Genomic DNA, 20,544 nt, shown 5'->3' with positions numbered 1-20,544 from the left:
AAGGATTCTTGCCTCCTCAATTTCATTGCTCGGTCCTTCCCCACGGTCTGTTGGTATTCACCCCTTCCCTTTTCCCTGCCACCTCTCTGGTCTGTGCCCTCACTGCTTCACATCTAACCCAGTAGAATCAATACCCCTGCCTCCCTACTCTGCTGTGAAATCCGGTACAACCATTGTCAGGTTAGTACAACTGTTACTCTGCTTTCCCTGGGAAGATTGGACCAGAGAATCAAGTCCATACTGATTAATCTAATAGTCAGGGTCCTCTGTGGACTCTAAACAACCTGTCCCCTCAGCCTTCACCCTTGCTTTTTCTTTCAGCTGTAGCCATCGGTGTATTACTGAAACATCATAGGCATGGTGGTCAGTGCTGAGGGTATAATTAAGAGCAAAAAGCAAGCCCTGCCCTCATAGAATGTATAATGTAGCAGAAAAGCCAGACATAGCAGTCTCCTTGCTTCCCTCCATGTTCCAGCCTGTCCCCATTGTGCTACAGCTTCCCCACCTTCATCCAGAAAGCCCTGCCCTGCCATTTTCACCCATTCAGACCTCTTCTCACACTAAGTACTGAAGACATTCCTTCTCTTCACCACTTAACACATAATTGGTCACAGAGAGTTATTCAAATGCAGTGTCTTCCTTTGGGGATGGCAACCACCATTGGTACATACTATGGGACAGGCTTCTCACAGTGCTGTGCCTGGAGTCCATACCCAGGACATACTTGCTTAGTCAATAAGAGTGGATTTGGTTATGATATCCTGTTGGGAATAGCTGTCTTCTTCATTAAAACAAAACTTGGAACCTCTAGGATTTTTAGTTCTTTAAGAGAAATGTCCAGAGGGGAAGGCAGACACACTAGGCTCCAAGAGCAGCAAGGATTGACCTTTCCACTGGGGGTTCCTGGCTTTGGTTTCCACGCCCATCCGTATTCTGCCTCTTATAGTTTGTGATTTCCACTTTGACACTTGGGCCCAAAACCCCTCCTTCATTGCCCTTGGCCTGGCTGACACAGACTGAACTTCCAGTGTTTTGTTCTTGACTAAATCCGAAGAGGAAATAGGAAAATACAGGAAGCATAACTAATCCAGCTTATGTAAAATCCAGTTTCTGATCCTACCATAGCTAGCTATTTACCGCATTACTGTGTTTGCTGTCCTTTTATGATATTAGTCGTACTCTGGTTGCATACGATTGGCACAGCTCTCTGGACACCTTACCCTGTATTCCTTCTACCCCAGCTCCTAAACTGATTCTCCGTGGAGGAACTCTTGTAGCTGTTTTTGACATTTTGACACCTTTGTGGCCAAGACCAAAAGAGCCAGATTGCCCTTTTCTGCAGCTTACACAGTGTTCTTTTCTTCTCCACTTTTGGCCTTTCTAGCTATAATTGAGTATATGTTTATTTTCATCTTTTGTTCTTTGCTACCAGCAGTGTGCCAGCTTTGGATATTAATTATTTTTACATATTTTTATTTTTACATATTTTACATATTTTTATTTTACATATTTCTCATGCTTATTCTAAATTAAAGGTAAAACAAATGCTTTGTTCTTATTTCCATTTCTTTGAATATAATTGAGGTTAAATCTGTAACCTCAGATTTACTAATGTATTCAATATATAGTTTGCTAATATATTAGCAAAAATAAAAAATGTATAAATATATATTTAATATATAGTTTTGTTTGCTATAGGGTTTTGTTTGCTAATATATTTCATCTACAGGCTTTTTTACTGGTCTGCTTTGGACAATTGTTTAATAACATAACTGAATCTGTATACCTCAAATAAAAATCTAATTATCTGAAATACTGGCTATAATTTGGGGAATTAACTCAAAGCTATAAATCAGCATTGTAGACATTCCAGTGCATTATTATTGTTTATGGAGATAACCCTAATAACCCTAATAATGGCAATCTTAAATCCAGTTTAATGATTTCAAATTGATACAAAAACTATGAGCACACATGCTCGCTTCCGCAGCACATATACTAAAAACTATGAGCACATAACCTGATTATTGAAATCACAAAGGGTCTTTCCTCTTGTGGGCCTGACTTCTCATTGGCCTTTGGCTGGTATGCTGGAGGCAGTAAGTAAAGCCTCACTACTTGCCCAAATACAGAGTAGTATTTATGGCGATTCAAAAGGAAACACTTGGAAAGAAGGCTCCTTAGTATATTTTTACTACCTGGTTATCTTCCACTTTTTGTGAGCTGCATAAATAATACCGTGAGCCAATTTGAAAAGACCTTGGAGTCGTTAAGTTGGTTTATTTACAGACCAAAGGGCTAGCTAGCCTGTGTTAGCAAACTAGATGTAGTAACAGTGCATGGCTTTGGTTTTCCCACACTGATTATATATGTTCGTATGTGTGTGTGTGTGTATTTTATATATATACCCACACATGCATGTTATTCTATTAAATAACCTATTTGAAAAGGAGAACCATATACCCTTAGGGCCTTTCAAAGTGTAGCATTTTGAGCAGTTTGAAGAATAAAATAGTGTAAGAGATTACATCAATATTACTATTAAAAATAATACAAATTTCAGAACATGATTAAGAGTACGAATTTACAGTGCAATCTGAGTCCTCAGTGATTTATTCACTTTTGGTTTTGAAGGAAAATAATTGCAGTCGTGTCTTGACTGCATTGGTACAAAATATATTTAGCCAAAGATGTGGTAAAGTTTACTCTGCTGGTGCTATTTCTACAATATCTAGCAACAGTATTTTATTTGGTCTCTGCTTTCTCTGTGTTTCACTGACACCCACACATTTGTGAAGGGAAAATCTCTGATTGTAGGTATTCCACAACCCACATCACAACGATGATGTGAGTCTACATACTCGCACGTGGCTAGCGCTGGATTCCAGCCAGATGTTTGTAAAGTCATTTGTGATAGATGTGAATTTAAGACGGAAAAATAAGACCTAGGGATAAGTGGCTTTTTAGCTGAATAACCAGAAATGATGAGTTTTGACTTGCAAATCCACGTCAGCCTGGTTTTTTAGAAGCTGCCTTAAAGTTCTGTTCTTGACCCTATGTTACTCAACTTTTTCATCAAGGATGTGGATGGCAACCAAATGCACAGATGTTGCAAAGTTGGGAGAAGAGCAAGTCTATGTGTGAGATCTATGGCATTTGATGCCTGAATTTTAAAAGATGTCAACAGGCCCGAATCAATAAAATTCAAGTTAGTGGTGCTCAAAACTGTCAACCCAAGATGAGTAGGAAGGGGGAAGGCTTTCCTTAAGATAGACTCACGTGAAAAAGATTGAAGGCTTTGGGTAATCACAAGCACCTAACCCAGAGCCTGTGCCACATAACGCATCCAAGAGAATGTCGATTTCCTGCTTGCTTTTGGTGCAGACAGAGGAGAGGAATTCTAATTGTGATAAATACTCAGAATTGCGCCAACCTCTTCCTCTGACTAGGTGAATAACTTAAGCTGGGTGTATTTTCTTAGTCCTGTTCCTGTCCCAGGATCAGTCACTATACTCCTTTCAGGGCCATAAGGTTTAGTAAATAAATGTTCTGTGAGTACTGAGTTAAGCTTGTTGTATTAGATAGATGTTACACTTGAGTGCTAAACAGTGAAACTGTAATTAGCTGCTTTTCTTTGAAGTAAAAATGACTGATCTGAGATCAGGTTGTATATCTGGAATGTGTCCCTTTTCTTAGATTAAAACTCGGTGTATTTTTTCCAGCGTAAGTGTTTTTCATTTGGAAAAGCCACATCAATCCAGTAGATCTTCAGTTTCTGTTCCACTAGAACTAGTATTTTGTTGGCACTTGCCACATGCTGCTGCTGTCTCTGCATTCTCCTCCTGGTCCCGTGAAGCGGAGAGTAAACCCATCTCACCACTCAGGGGGACACACTCAGACATCCCGCTACTGGCAGGACCAGGGGCTCTGATTCAGCACCCTCGCTGAAGCCTGAGATCCTAACTACCATTCTCTACTTCGTGCTAGTCATTGTGAGTGAAGCTTAGGAACTGTGCATTTTAAAACATCTTCAGAGGGCTTTCTTTGTAAATAATGACTGTATATCATTTTCCAAAATCAGTTTCTTTTGGAAATGGCATATAAATGTTTACCAGTTGAGAGGATAAAAGATTGTCCCACCTCGGTCATAATTCTTTTCTTCCAGGTCAACAACTGTAACATCAGCAATGTGTCTCACAACTATGCCAGAGCCGCCCTTTCCCAGCCCTGTTCCACGCTGCACCTGACCGTGCTGCGAGAGCGGCGCTTTGGGGGCCGGACCTACAGCCACCCCGACAGTAGCTCTCCCCGGGAAGAGGTCTTCCACGTGGTCCTTCACAAACGGGACTCTGGTGAACAACTTGGCATTAAACTTGTTCGAAGGACCGATGAACCAGGTGTTTTTATCCTTGATCTGTTGGAAGGGGGCCTGGCTGCCCAGGATGGAAGGCTGAGCAGCAATGACCGAGTGCTCGCCATCAATGGACACGACCTGAAGCACGGAACCCCTGAGCTTGCCGCCCAGATCATTCAGGTACACGCGGATATTCATTCCACGTGCTCAGCCTTTATGTCGATGTTTTCGTAACATGAGAACCTGAGGGATATTTGATATTTCATGGGAGAAATCAAACATGGCTTCCCAAATCCTTCAAAATGCACAAGAGATGATTTCATCATTACAGATAAAATCCTGTCCGGAAAACTGTATCCCTGTGAACATTTAGCCTTACTCTTTATAGAGTGAAGGCTCTATATTTTCACATGGGTTTTTCATTTGCTCCATGGGCTCCACCTAAGCCCACACATAAAAAACACATTTATGTCCACATTTAACAGGTGAGACAAGCAAAGCTTGAAGGAGCTGTGGTTCCAAAGTTGTGACTTCCCTGCTCTTGTAACGTTCACTCTCCGCTTCAGCTCCATACAAGTGGGAAAAGTCAATTTTTATTGAGAAGAACTCATTATCTCTGTAGTGCCCTTTTTATAAAGCATTCAGAGCATTTCAAACACATCATAACTTGTGTTCTTACAGTATCCCTGTGAAGTAAAGATGGTTATTATTAGAGAAAAAAAAATTTCAATAAAAGCATTAAAATAGGTAAAGTAGAGGGGCACCTGGGTGGCTCAGTCATTAAGCATCTGCCTTAGGCTCAGGCATGATCCCAGGGTTCTGACATCCAGTCTCACATCGGGGCTCTCTGCTCAGCCAGGAATCTGCTTCTCCCTCTCCCACTCACCCTGCTTGTGTTCCTTCTCTTGCTCTCTGTCAAATAAATAAATAAATAAATACATACATACATACATACATACATACGTAATAAACAAAATCTTTAAAAAAAGAAAACAGCTTTAAAAATTATTTTAAAAAATAAGATAGAAAATCATCCAGAGCAGACCTTCCGGTTCTATAACCTACCAGAGCATTTAATGATATCGGTTTCTCCTACAGTGATAGGGGTGAAACAAAGATGTGTATGGTGTTTTGTTTTGTTTTGTTTTAAGTAAGCACAAGAAAACACTCTGACATAAAGGGAGCCAAGCAGTAACATAATCGAGCCTAAGGAGTTAAAGTGGGTTGATAGTCACTGAGAAATGTGTATAGTAAACAGAATTGAGTAACAATGAAGATTTAAGCTATTGTGTAAGAAAACCCAAATTTAAATCCCATTTAAGTTACTCCTTTTCACAAATGTTTGGTTCATTATAACTCTGGGAACACACCCGGTAGGCATCTTGCATTAGGAGGGAGATTCAGGTGTTGGTCTCTTGTCCCAGACTTGAGGTTTAAAAAAATTGAATACAGATACTTATATATGATACCAAGTATAATGTATTGCTCAAGTTGTTTCTTTGTGAAAAACATCTTAATGTGTTGGATTCTGAGAACAACATGTATTCCATGTCTGAAAAGGAGACTAAGGAAGGCAAAATACAGAAAATGAAGAAGGAAGTCCAAATCACTGTCAGCCTAAAGTCCATAAGATAGTGACATTAAAGTTTTGAAGAACATCGTCATTTTTCTGTATATGCCACCCTTTCTTTACGTCAGCTGTATGCTGTGGACTTCTTACCCTGAAAATAGATGCACATGATATAGCTGTATAGTAGGCGTGTTGTGCTAAAACTTACGTAAACACTCCCCTGTCAACAGACTTTAATGTTTTGTTTTCAAGTTTAAGACGTTTTGCTAAACTTCCCTCTAGAAAGAGCATACCAGTATATACTCCCAGCAAAAGGGCATGCCACTTTTTTATGAAATACAGGTATTGTCGTTTAGGCATCCTGCATTTTTAAAAATCTTGACTTAAACAGAATTCTTTTCTTGTGCTTGAAACCCTGAAGTGTTAGATAGGCAGTTGGCCTAAACCCAAATGTGGGCCCATCGTTTAAAGCTTATATGTCCACTTCCATCACACACCCAGAATTTTGTCTTTTAAGAAATCAAAAAAGATCAGGGATTTGTTTGTTAATAGGTTTGCATGAGCAGGGGTCTTCCCATAAAGCTAAATTACTGGTTATAGAGTATTTGGTAGTGGTGAGGGTTAGGCAGTAAAGCAAACAGTTCTTAATATTGAAATGAGATCACAGAGGGGCCTCTCACCCCTCACACCGTGTGATCTAATACTCGGAAGTGTCAGAATCTCAAATATCTGGATTGTAAGCGTTCTACTTTGGCATTTACCTGTTAGATCAAATCCCCAGACTCTGGCCACATGAGAAGTGTTATTCTTTCAGTTATTTTGAAGAAATGTCTGAAACTAGTTTAATGAAATACTTGAATAAGTAAACGACTTTAATAGGGCCTTAAAATTGGTTATCACTCAGGCACCTGGGTGGTGGCTCCGCGGTTCAGCATCTGCCTTCGGCTCAGATGCTACATCGGGCTCTCTGCTCTGCGAGGAGTCGGCTTCTCCCTCTTCCTTTGCCCCTCCACCCTGCTCTCTCGCTTTCGCTCTCAAATAAATAAATAAGATCTTTTAAAAAAATTATGGTTTTCACTCCTTTTCCAACTTGAGAACTGAAACTGGAGTGATTTCTTAACATTACTGACTGCAGTCATGGGAGAGGAGGGTTCTACTTTCCACCACAGCTTCTTGAAAGCAGGCTGTCAAATTTTCCCATAGAAATGATAGTAAACTTGGAAAGTTGTAGTCATGACCAAGAATCAGCATCAAGTAGACCAGACCTGTACGTTAAAAGCAAAGATAAAATAGCTTTAAAAAGTATAATAGATGTGAATCTGTGTTTCAGATCTAGATCTATAAATACAGATAATGGACCTCTAAATTCAACGTGGTTGTCATCACCTCTAAAATTACATTTATGTGTGAGTGCACATATGACATATATACGCACATAATTTGTAATGTATGTAAATACTAATCCTGTTTTACAGGACCTTTGTTATTCTTTTCAGGACTGTTTAAGCTGATCCCTATTTTTGATTCAAACCTATAGTGTGTGGAAACAGAGCTACACGTAGTTTCATTGATTATCACTCTCAAAGTAGCCATCTTGGAATTTATTTCAGAAATCACAAAGGATTGTAATCCAGTTTTGAATCCGTTCATCCTTTTATCTTCTTTGCTCTCTTTCTCTCAGTGCCAAGGCCAATTTTGCAGGGGAGGGAAGTATAAAAAGACACTTACCGTTCAAGAAATCATGGGGAGATCAGAACCCAGGCTTTGCTTTGGTTATGTCCTTGGTATTTCCAGGGTTAGGGAAGGCTTACCCAAGAGGTCTGTGTGTGGCTCTTTTACCTGCAGAAGTTTTAAAGTATTAGCTCCTGAAATGAACTCCCTCATCTGCCCCACCCCCAGCAGGGGCCTGCAGTCCCCACTCAGGTGAGGCTCTGATACAGCGATGATAAGTGCATTGAAAATTACCCTCCCTATAATTTTTTTAGGTGAGAAGCATCATTAATGACTGGTGGTTATATATGTGTGTTTTCTCCAGGCTAGTGGCGAGAGGGTGGATTTAACAATTGCTAGGCCGGGGAAATCCCAGCCTGGTAACCCTCTCCGAGACACAGGAGCTCAGAGTAGCAGCCAGCACCATGCACAGCCGCTGTACCACAACAGACCCAGCTCACACAAGGTGAGGCCTCGAATTTGTATGTTTTCATTCATCTGCCCTCAGGGAATCCTTGTTACAAACTGGTAAGATTTAAATGAGGGCTGTTACTCTGTTGGAAAAGGTGAACACAGGTGTTTGGGGTGTGGAATGTGTGTTTGGCTACCTTGAGAGTCCCTGTACAGTCTGTTCCTCAGCCAGTAGGGGTGGTTTCTTAGTAAGAAGGTCCCTCTGCCAGATTGATGAGAAGTGTTTGATCTTCTAGAAAGACTTCTTTGTTTGGTCCTGCTTGAAAGTGGGATTTATCTTGGTTTGCTCATTCAGTTGTAACAGGTGGTTATGTAACTGAAAAAAAGACAATGACCAACAAGTCCATACTTAGCGGTTGGGCAGGTTGCCTACAACAACAGATTCCCTATGTGAATATGAAGCATAAATCATACTTTCTGATACGTACATGCAAAACACATAAAGCAATTCTTTCTATGTTACAGTTTATAGGAATACTACCCTAGATCATTTTAAATTCCCGTATGTTGAGCTTTTTGCTGCATCTTTCATATTTCAGCGCTTTTAAAATATATTCCTAGGTCATTTATCTGTGCCAAAAATTCTGATGCTGTCTCACTTTGGATACAGAAATCAGTAGAAATCAAAAAACAGTGGCACTTTACTGTGTTCTCAGTATTATTTACTTCATTTGATCTTTCATCAGACTCAACTTGTGATAGGCCAGAATTTTTAAAACGATGCTATTTACCAACTGTGTGAAAATCACACATAGGAAACTTCCTATAGTTTTTGGTCTGTTTGTTTTTACTTCCTATAGTTTTTAAGTAGACCAATAAATAAGTTTTTATTTAGTAAAGCAATTTAATTTTACTTAAGGAGAATGACTTGAGAAATGCATGTTTAGCTTAAAGTGGTTTCTTAATGTAAGTACAATTTGAGAGAATAACTCTGTAATGTCACAGGAGCCCCAGAAAGCCTCATGTAAAGGCACAAGTATTTTTGGCCCATCAGGTTTATCTGGTTTTCTGAGCTGAAGTATAGACTTGTCACTGGTCTTTGGTCAGTTAAAACTTTTAAGAAATTATAAGCACAAACTTATTCTTATTTTTGAACAGAAAACAGAATGTGTGAAGGGAACCTATAATTTTGCTTTCACAATGATGACTACAAAAAGCAGTTATTGTTTCAAAAAGGAATTTGAATAGGAGTTGTTCATATCGCTGGTCCTTGCTTTACATGTTACATATATATACATATTCCTAAAGAATCATAATTAAGGAAAAGGTGGTAACTGAATCAATGAATTCTACAGAAATTTGAAATATGGGTGCTCAAAGACAGCACTACAATTTTAAGACTGTTTTAAGAACTACTTAACTATTTCAGCGTTCATATAGAGAACTATTTATGTCCTTTTGTTTGTTTTGGGCACATATATTTTTCTTTTTACTGGTTCCTATTCCTTAATTTTAAGTGGCGGTGTTTTAAATAGCAATGCTGAATTCTTATTCTAGGTGCTCTGTAAACCTGATTGTTAAAACAGCCACATGAAATGTAATTTTAAGCATTAATTTAGCAATTTACCGTTAACATTCAGCATTTGTGATGTCAAATCCTAATTTTTAAAAATAAAGGTCTCCTAGGGAAAACAAATACAAATTCACCAAAACAGCCTGTTCAGAGGATAATCATTGTTAAAAATTAAAGCACACATTATTCTACTACTAAGCCCCTGCGTAGCTGCTTGGATAAACATTCATACAGTGTTAAGCCCTTAGAAGTTTCTATGAAGTATACCAAGAGTAATCTGTGAAGTTTGGCTAAAATGCATACATCTCAGCCATATGGAGGAATAAAACAACCACCTCTAATTGACTCGATACCTGACAGACACAAGCGTTGAAGTAAATGTGCTCGCAGCTGAGTTTACCTGGATTGTCTTCATAATAACGTGGGTCTTGCCCAGTTTTGAAGGATGCGAACATAGATGTCATATGCTACGATACCACCTGTGGACGTTTACAGGTTTTCTATGAGGTCAACATTCTAGGAACTCTAGGCTATTTAAGTAGTGCCCTCAAGAAAATTTCAAAGAGTGGGTTTCAGGAGCAGAGAAGAGCAGACACTCCTGCAGGTCCAGGGCTTGACTGACACGTTGTACCTGTCCGCTCTGAAGCAGTGTCACTAAAGGAAATGTTACAGTTCTAGCAAAAGAATTCATCTAGTTCTGCTGTTGGTATTGTTAGTCGTGGTAATAGTTAACTTGTTATCTACATTATGCTCTTATAGTATATGTGTTAAGGAACCTTTTGAGATAGGAGCTTCCATTATTACACTTAATGGGATAGCACCCTTGTAGTGTGGATGCATATAGCATCATGCTGTATGAACATACACAACTACATATGAATACATGTTTATATATATACACTATGTGTGTATATGTGTATTTTTTTTAAAACTTGAAATCAGTTCAAATCCCAGTGTGATCTTGTATAGCTATATAATTTGGAGCATATTACATGACCTTTCTAATAAGGCTATTCCCTTGTTTCTAAAATGGGGCCAACCACAGGATTTACACTCAGGACTATTGTAATGAAATGTAATGAAACCATTAAAATGAAATAATACATGTGAAGCCATTTACTTTACACATAGTAAATCTTCAATAAATGTTAGTTACTATTGCTGTTTTAATATTAATATCGCATAGGTACACCTTGTTTTTTATAGCATTCTAATTAAAAAGAAAGGTGATGTTTTAAATTTTCCTTTTCTTCTAGGAGTGTCCCCATAAATAGCAACAATAAATATCAGTAAATATTGCTTTTTCCTGAGAACACAGTCTGTTGGAAATTTTTTCTCTTCATTACCTTTTTCAAAAATTCAGTTATTTCATATCCTTGTAGTTTTCCGTGAAGGTTGTGAAGATCAGTTTGCACCCATTTCATGACCGAGCATTCTCATGAGTAAGAAACAGAAGATAGATCTATAGCTTTTTTCTGGCAGTTAACAAAATCCGCACTTTACTTTTGTACTATTCTGTCACCATTTCTTTCAAAGAATAGAGGAGAGAGAGCGAAATAAAATGAATTAGCTTGTCTTCAGAATCTTAAAACTCAAATGCATTATTTACTTTTGTAGAATTGGCCCTATTTTGACTTCCATATGTCAACAGTCCTGAGTTTTTTCTGTTCCATACATAGTCATATGAAAATACAGCCGTCCAAAGTCTGACATTGTGATCCCCAGTGTTCGGTGTCATGTTTGTACCATGAAGAACTGTGTATTATTTCTACAGTAACTGGTTTTAACAGTGACTTTATCATTGCCATGGTATTTTTTCCTTCAGTTTCCTTACTTTACTTCAGCTATGTATTATTTATTATCCAATAAATTTTCTTCTCATGTTTTAGGATCTTACCCAGTGTGTTACATGCCAAGAAAAACACATTACGGTAAAGAAGGAACCACATGAGTCCCTGGGAATGACAGTGGCAGGGGGCAGAGGAAGCAAGAGTGGTGAACTGCCCATCTTTGTAACCAGTGTGCCACCTCATGGCTGTCTGGCACGTGATGGCCGCATCAAGAGAGGTAAGATAGGGAGGGCTGGGAACAGTGAAACTCCTCCCATCTTCTCCCTGCATGCAACTCATGTTTGAAAAAAGTAACAAATATTCCCCAAATTTTCTATTAAACATGATTTTTTAAAAATCTTTTAAAAGTGTAAAACCTCTCTCTAAGGTTAGAAAAATGCCTAATGGGAAGGAAAATTGCTATAGTTTGATGATATTTCTGTTTTTTTTTTTTAAGACTTTATTTATTTATTTGACATACAGAGATCACAAGTAGGCAGAGAGGCAGGCGGTAGGGGGGGGCGGCGAAGCTGGCTTCCTGCTGAGCAGAGCCCGATCCTAGGACCCTGGGATCATGACCTGAGATGGAGGCAGAGGCTTTAACCCACTGAGCCACCGAGGTGCCCTTCCGTTATTTTCTAATGTTTATTCAGATCATTGGATTATTTTATGTTGGAAAAGACCCTCTAAATAATAGAACACTCATCTTTTCCTTCCTAACCTTTTATATAATCCTCGTTGCCCTTTTTTTTATTATATTACTTGGCAGGGCAACAAGCACTTTTTTTTCTTCCTTAAGCAAAAGATGCTCAAATCACAAGTTTCATTTCTTTGTGTAGACCCAAGGATCTCTTCTCTTTAAGTATTCTGATACATTCACGCTGAGCAAACTCTGTAGGACTATCTTTATCTATAAAACTGTGTAACTCTAAAACAGGATATGTTAAAAAATCATTTCTAAGAGCAACAGATCAAATAATTTTTGAGCAGGAAAGAACTATAGAAATCACTGAAGCCCAAAGAAGAGAAATGAACATGCCCAGGTCCTGCACATTAGCAAAACGAGGTCTAATGACTTGGACTTCCAGTCGAATCACAGTGCCTCAAGCCACATTTTTTCCTATATATGATGAAATTATCTTAAAGTTTTGAGTTGTTTTGGAATGTTTTCCATGAATTGGATTTGTCCCTCTATTTCATAAGAAAGACAGAGATGTCAAAAAAATTACAAATAACAGGATGTATAGGGAAGAGAATGACTTGGTAGCTCATCTCATTTTTCTTGTTTATTCCTTTGGACAGGTGATATATTGCTGAATATCAATGGCATTGATTTGACCAATTTAAGCCACAGTGAGGCCGTTGCTATGCTAAAAGCCAGCGCCGCATCCTCTGCTGTTGTCCTGAAAGCACTTGAAGTCCAGATTGTGGAGGAGGCAACCCAGGCTACCGAAGAGCAGGCAGGCACCTTCAGCGAGAATGAGTATGATTCCAGCTGGTCCCCGTCGTGGGTCATGTGGCTTGGGCTTCCAAGGTACTGACAGCGTTTCAGCAGTTTCATGGAATAATCGTAGTGACAACATTTCTCAGTATGGAACACAGTAAATTCATTCGTCCAGGGTGTGAGGGGGAAGGTCCTGGTCAGAGATGAAAGTGGCAATGGCATATCAAGTTATAGAAGAAAAGGGTATTTTTTTCCTTAGGTTATTATATTTTAAAAGATAAGTTTAAGGGGCATCTAGGTGGCTCAGTCGGTTAAGCATCCAACTCTGGATCTCAGCTCAGGTCTTGATCTCCAGGCCATGAGTTTGTAAAAAATTCTTTTTTAATTTTTAAAAAATTAAAACATTCTTAAAAAATAAACCAAAGGTAAATTTAATAGTAAGAACTAGGCTAAAAAGACTTGGTGTATCTGTTTATAAAAACGAATAAAGCCTTTCTGTCCGTTACTATTAAGAAGGTTCTCAAGTGGACCAGCCATGAGATTTGGATGTTCATGCTCTTGCTTTAGAAAAGCTGTCATTTACCACACGTGTACATGCTTAGACTTCGTGTGCATTTTTCACCAGAAAAACCAGGTCAAAGTGTGGGGCCTTTTGAGAAGCTTTTCTAAAACCCCTTTCTTAATCTTGTTAACTCTCTGTAAAAAGGAAGGATGTCAAAACTCAGTTTTTATTGAACATGAGAGACTCTTTCAGCCAAACCACTGGTGTCCGAGAGTAGGTCTTCTCACCACCTTCGGGACTGTAACCCACCAGGACATTGTGTAGTTGGTCATTGTCTGGTCATGAAAGTGTTTCAGCCTCCTGATGAGGGTTGTACACTTCGATTGAAGTTGGAAGAATGTGTATCACTGTCTTTGTTTCTAGATCACTTTAGATTCTCAATGTGTAGAGGAATCCTAAAACTGAACTATGCTGACACATTCTGATTCTGAGCCAAGTAGGAAAATGACTGATTTTTTTAAATAAAAATAAATGATAAGAATGCCAGTTTCTGAGCCATCTAGCTTCATTTGGATGTAATTTGTAATAACTAGCATTTGTATAGTGCTATGTGATAAATATATATATTTTTAAAAGTACTTTCACGTGAAGAATAGCAGAAAAAGCCAGGATGAATGGAATTCATTTGTCTATCATCTAACTTACTGACTTGTCCTTGTGGTAGTGAAAAAGACCAAAAAGGCCTGAAACAGTAACAGAATTTGTATCTCAGGCCCTGTAGGCATAGATTGGAATGGTTGCTATGAAACCATGGCCGTTCTACCTAATGGTGAGGGGTCAGCCAGCAGAGGGAACTCATTTATCCTCTGGAGTACTCAGCCTGATACACTGACCTGTCACTTGAAACCCAGCATGTCAGAAAGGCCCGGTCCCACACCAGTGGGGGAGAAGTGGTCTCCTCAGCTGCACAGGTGCCGAGCGTGCGCACACCACTGCTGGTGGCCAGGCCGTGCTGGCGCTCCTTTAGTTCTTGTTACCTGGTGTTCCGGGCCAGCTCTGCAGTCAGCTCTTTACTGCTTATGTTCGGAGCATTTTCAGATGAACCAGGAAGAACAATGAATATTTCAGATGAACAGTACACGGGATAATGAAATCTATTTGGGGGTCTGCCTGTATCGAAAGAGTGTCTATCAGTTCAAGGTCACTATTCTGTGGACTCCTGGGGGTCGAGTGTTGTGTGCAGACCGGTATACACAACCAGGTATTGGGAGGGCCACTGCTCTGTGGGTACCGACAGCTCCTTCCAGCAGGTCGCACAACACACAGGGTAGCAGCTCTGCTCTTTCTCAAAAGGGAGGGTCTTTCTCTGCAGTTGGCTGGCGGTGTACTAGACAAAACAGTTTATTTGTTTTGTGTTGTGCTGTTTCGTTGTTTTTTTTGCAGAAGATTCAGAATAACGAAAATAACCTATATCGTCTCTAAAATACCAGGGGACCCTGGGACCCTGCTCTATGCCAGAAGACTATTTAAAAGTCTTTTCTTGTTGGTGAGCTAAGAAAGTAGACCAGATTAAAAGTTCTAGCATTTCATATATCGCTTAGAGCATTGGCTTTATTAAGAAGTCTTTTTAATAGATTAAAAACAGGAAAACAGGAAACCTTACCTTAGATGACTGGGTCCAATTTCATCCAAAAATGAAAGATTCTTCAATCTTACAAGGAGATATTTTTTCTGTATCCCTTAGGTGGGGTTTTCTTCTATTTTTAAGTTTTTATTCATTGAGTTCTGATGTCACATCCGCCAACTGACAGTGGCATTTTAACTGAAGCATTTCAGAGTCCCTGGTTAAAAAAAAGTTAAAAAAAAAAAAAAGCTGTATGGAGAAAAAAAGAGATGATTTTCATTAGTGTCTTCTAAATTGAGTTCTCTATTTTGTCAATCAATCTCCCTTAAAATGAGTGCATTGTAAGTGAAAGAGGAAAAAACAACAAATAACTCCTCACATAGATGAAGAAGAAAGAACGTTTTCTATCTTTCTTTCATTTAAGTGCTGAGATTAGCAGGACTAGATCCCTTGTGTACCACCTTTTTGTAGATACAAACTCTGTAGATACAGATGGATATCCAAATTGAGGACATTGTTGACAGTGCAGAGAGAAAACGCAGGCACAGAGCCATTTTATACGACTTTCTGTGGTGTGACTTGTAACCAGGTGTGTTTAGCTGTGTGTGTGTGTGTGTGTGTGTGTTCATTTGGGAAAAGAAGGCGGGACAGTGTTGGACAAATTCCAGTCTACGTAGGACTGAGTCTGTGCTGGAAAATGGGCTGTGAGAATAATGTGTTCAGAAGGAAATAAAATAGCCCCTTTTTGTTTCCCAGCAGCGATAAGGATAAGTATGGAATGAAGCAAAGGTGAACAGGCTATAAAAGCCGCCCCACTAACTTTTTCTTGACCTTTTGTGTTTGTGATAGTGCCCTTCATAGCTGCCATGATATTGTTTTACGAAGAAGCTACTTGGGAAGTTGGGGCTTTAGTATTGTTGGTGGATATGAAGAGAACCACACCAATCAGCCTTTCTTCATTAAAACCATCGTCTTGGGAACTCCTGCTTATTATGATGGAAGATTAAAGTGAGTCTTGGGAGATCAGATAATGTGATTCATGTTTATTGTGATGGACACGATCTTAACCAGAGGTCAGCTCCAAACCCCCAGCCTTTGTCCTCTCTTGTAAATCGAATCTCCCTGGAACGTGGCTGCATTCTTCTGTTTGCACCCCCTCCGTGGCTGCCTGTGAGCCCCGGTGGCAGTGTTGAGTCACTGTGACAGAGGCTGTGTGGCCCACAGAGACTGAAATACTTGTTTACTAACTGGGCATGTACCAGCCAGATCTCGACTGAAGCATCACTTTGACCATCTCGCCGCTGATAGCTCTGTTTTGTTACTCTAATGACAGGGACCAGACCTGAGTCATCCAGTTCAACACATGGAGATGACAGCTGGCTCTGAGCATCCATTCCACACACACCCCTTGAGTCCTGTCCTGTCATTAGATGACTCTGCTCTATTTTTCCTCTGCAGCAGTTATGTCTACCTAACACGATATTTATGCAAACTCCGTGAAAGGGTGGGGGTGGGGGGCCTGTTGCATTTACTGTACATTCCTGGCGGCCGCCGTAACAGTGCCTTGTGTTCAGAGTAAGGTCTCAGTAAATATTTGATGAATGAATGTGAGAGGTGCCAGGCACAGTGCTAAGTGCTTGGGATTGTAGTATTGAATCTTAATAGCCCTGTAAGGTAAGTGTTGTCATTGTTATTCCTGTCTGATGCACGAGATAACTAAGTCTTAGAAAGATTAAGAAACTTGCCCACAGTCAAGTAGCTGGAAATGGTTGATGGAGGTTCACACCCAGGACTCTCTCTCCAGAGCCTGGGCTCTTCACCCCTCTGCTGGGCAGAAAGTCCTCAGCCAGCCTCATGCAGCCTCTTTCCTTTATCAAAGCTCAGGCCCTGGGAGAAGAAAGAGTGTTAGATTAAGAGATTCTACAAACTGAGAGGAAATGGATTCGTGTAGGGTCTTAGAGCTTAGCTTTTTGATGGAAGAGCCAGTTCTTAAAAAGTAAATGTTGACATCTTCGAGTGCTGCATGAATGGAGAGTGTATACTGATCAGAGTGCCATCCAAAGAGTCTCGTGAAAAGTTGACCAGGGTCAGTTTGCTCCTTATATTGACAGAGATGGGTGAAAATATCAGTATTTTAGGTGGAAAGAGGAGGGGGAGAGATGAATTAACCATTCTCTTAGCTAAGTCCCTCAAGCATTCTGGGTCTCAGTTAATTAGTTTATAATTTGCATTCCACCTACTTCCAAAACTGTTGAAGTAGGTAACAATAAAATAGCATATTGCTGTTACAAACTAAAGAGCAAATAATGCTGAAGGATAGAAGGGCCTTCAGATTGATCATGCATCTGCGATAGTCCTGTCAGAGGACAGCAGGCGTCAGCCACTGAAAGAGGCTCAATGTAATTGAGCCCTCAAATGTACGAGCTCTAAGAATGAGCAAAGAACAGTCAAAATAATAAGCAGCCCCGTCCAAATGCCTTATTTAGTATTCCTTAAAGAAGCAGCACATTTATTCTCATTACATTTTGCTCAAGCTTTCTTGAATTATTCTGCTTGCCCTCAAAATCACCGAGCAGTTCTAACTACTTGGCCAGGGGTCGCCCTGATTGCAATGGAAGGCCAATATAGGGTTAAAAATTGCCCCAGACTTCTTGCAAAGCAGAAAACATAGCCTCACCATTGATGGCTAATGGTTAAGTGAAACTATGAATTTCATGCCAAGCAGATCTCCCTTAGGATAATGTTTTCTTAAGCCATGGAAATAGTTAACGGCCCGTTTCTGTTTGTCTTTGTCCAGATGTGGAGACATGATCGTAGCAGTCAACGGCCTGTCAACCGTGGGCATGAGCCATTCTGCACTAGTGCCCATGTTGAAGGAGCAGCGGAACAAAGTCACTCTGACAGTTATTTGCTGGCCTGGAAGCCTGGTGTAGGTTTTGAAGTCAGTTTTGAATCTGACTGTCTTCCTTTTGAAGGCTTTGGGAAGAAACTCCTTTTGTTGGATTGTGTTTCCAGTTGGAAGCCACAGGCACAGCTGGTATTTGCAGGACCCAAAACACTGAGATTGTCCTGTTGTTATTAGTAGAAGGGTTTTCTTCAAGTTAGGCACGTTTCTTTTAGCTTGGGAACAGTCTTCCACTAAGCCTCGTAAGTTCATATTTTCAAAACTGGGACTCTCTGTTGTCAGAATGAGACCTACTATAACACAAGAAGTGTGTGCAGATGGCGACTGAGCCAGCTGGATTAGAGAACTGGGGCAGTCCTTTGTTTCCCCTAACCGAGTCATAGGATGAGTTCCACACCCCAGTGCTGGGGCCGTTGCACTCCGCAGTGGTGGCATTCACTGCCCCTGTTGCAGCCAGTGCCACAAATGGGTACAGACATCTTCCGTGAAGCTAGCAGCCCTTCCCCATTCCCCCTCCCCCCGTCAGTGCCAACATTTCAAAACTTCTCCCTGTTTATAAAATGATTTTTCTGACTTGTTTGACTTCTCCTTTAATCTCTTAGTACTCGTAGATGATGAAGACAGAAGTCTGATACTACTAAAGAGCTTTTCAAAAAATAATGTACCATTAATTAGAATACTAGATAATCAAAGATCATGTTTTCCATTGACAAAGGCGTTTGGGAGGTAATTATAATTTAGTGCTGGAGATGGTAAAAGTCACACTTATTGCAGAATTCCAAAAGCATTAAATATTCCTTTCCAAAGGAATGTTTTGTTATGCAGGGAAATTTTGAAGCCGTTTTTGCTAAAATTCATTTTCTAGAGTTTGTATTATACTTATCAGCAGTCTTGGCTGGACGTGCTTTTTTGTGATTTATGCAGTTAAACTAAAGATCAAGCCGTGTTGCTATTCCACACACCTTCAACTATATTGCAGCTCAGTGTAGGAGAAGGTAGACCTTTTGTATTTCATTCCAAGAAGAGCCTTCAGTGTTCTAGAAGTCCTTATTTTTTCCCCATTATTTCTTGTGAACTTAATTATTTCAAGAAAAAGACTGAAGAGTCCTGGATTTTTATCTAAAATAGTAGGTTTTAGATGTTAATATCTTTCAGTCATTTCTTGGTCACTAGGCTATTTCTTATTTTTCTAAATGTTTTTGAAAACTACAACCGGCCCGTTTTGTTAGTCCTTCATTCCACTGATTGTCCCTTGGAAGAACGCATAAAGAAGCAAGTGAGATCAGAGTTTCGGTACTTTCTTAATATTATGCATACTTGAAAAGAGTTCACTTAGAAACCTAGTTCAGAATCTGAGCTCATTTACAAGTGACCTCTGTCGTAAATGGTATTGATTATCACAGAATGTATTTCAAAAATACTACAGTATATTATGAAGCATGACCACTTTGTTTTCAAACTAGCAATTGCATTGCTAGGTTTTATTATGTCTCTAGCATGTCACTGATTATTCCTATTAGTTTTTTAGTGAGTTTGTTTTAAACTATCCCTTGTGAATAAGAAGTGGCAACTGTAATTGCTACTGATTTGTTCAACCCCTTAGCTACACTGTATGGTCAACATATAACCGAGATACAGTGGGATGCCCCATACAGTATATTACTGTTATGTGATGATTGGCTTTTGAAGCAATTTGTTATTGAAATGCTTTGATATTCTAATTGACACGGAACAAGTTTGTTTGTTTGTTTGTTTGTTTTTCCTGCTCCCCAAATAGAATTTTATATCCTACTTTGCTATTTTTTTAAACATTTTGTAAGAATGTGTCATTTTTTGGGGCATGGCCATCCACCAACAAATATCCTAATGGCTACTTTGTTATATGTAAAATACTTACATTGAACCTGGGGATATAATTAGTATTTTGAAGAAGACACTTTTTTTGACATTATTTTTATCATGGAAATCTCAGACTCAGCTTAAGCTAACTCATTTGGTTTTATTATAAAACATGATAGTTTTTGGTCAGAATGATATTTGGTGATGGAAACTTGTTCATAATTTATTGTTACTGTTGAAATATTTGAATTTTCTCATCTTAAGCGTAAATAGTTCAAATATTTTGATTTGTTCTGTGCCTTCAGTTTAAATTATTTCAGGATTTTTCAAATGTGTTTTAATAATGGTGTGATTATTTAGGATGGAAATAAAAGTCATCCTTTCCATACTAGTGGCACCATCTCTTTTCTTGAGCAGCAGACATTGACTCTGTACGCAATCTTTGTTCATGGCCCCGCTGTCCCCAGTACGGTGTCCCAAGCTTTACACCTCAGGATCACAAGTTCGTCTTCTGATCCTTCCTCCTGTAGGCACAACACATATGATCCCTGCTGATTATTGGAAATTTTGTCCACACACTCCCTCTAGACCATGTTGTTCAATATGTGGGGTCACTGAATACTGGAAATGCGACCAAGCCACGTGTCGAAGTGCTAATAACTTGGGTATATGGGCTAATATAAAGTAGAGTTGTTGGGGTTTTTTTTGTTGTTGTTGTTGTTTTTTTTTTTTTTTTTTTTTTTTTTTTTTGGTGGATTTCCTGCCTGTCTTTTTCTATGCCTA

At 39.4% G+C, this 20,544-nt stretch overlaps 1 protein-coding gene across 5 annotated transcripts in view; it reads left to right on the top strand.

The window, feature by feature from the left end:
* The window catches only part of LNX2 (ligand of numb-protein X 2), an 80,756-nt gene extending 60,607 nt beyond the window's left edge, over positions 1 to 20,149 (top strand). For 4 of the 5 annotated variants that reach the window (XM_045069661.1, XM_045069662.1, XM_045069663.1 and 1 more), the window contains 6 exons: positions 4,166 to 4,534; positions 7,960 to 8,100; positions 11,508 to 11,685; positions 12,750 to 12,981; positions 15,867 to 16,025; positions 17,815 to 20,149. In XM_045069661.1, the coding sequence (XP_044925596.1) occupies positions 4,166 to 4,534; positions 7,960 to 8,100; positions 11,508 to 11,685; positions 12,750 to 12,981; positions 15,867 to 16,025; positions 17,815 to 17,950 (1,215 nt within the window). In that variant the 3' untranslated portion in view covers positions 17,951 to 20,149. The remainder of the gene's footprint in view (positions 1 to 4,165; positions 4,535 to 7,959; positions 8,101 to 11,507; positions 11,686 to 12,749; positions 12,982 to 15,866; positions 16,026 to 17,814) is intronic. The other variant, XM_045069665.1, reaches the window with a different exon arrangement.
* The last annotated feature ends 395 nt before the right edge of the window (positions 20,150 to 20,544 follow it).

The sequence above is a fragment of the Mustela putorius genome, unplaced genomic scaffold (assembly GCF_011764305.1).
Source record: "Mustela putorius furo isolate JIRA1106 unplaced genomic scaffold, ASM1176430v1.1 tig00003942_pilon_pilon_pilon, whole genome shotgun sequence".
Lineage (NCBI taxonomy): Eukaryota > Metazoa > Chordata > Mammalia > Carnivora > Mustelidae > Mustela > Mustela putorius.
Note: the sequence above shows the minus strand (reverse complement) of the source record. Positions and strands in the feature narration are given on the sequence as shown.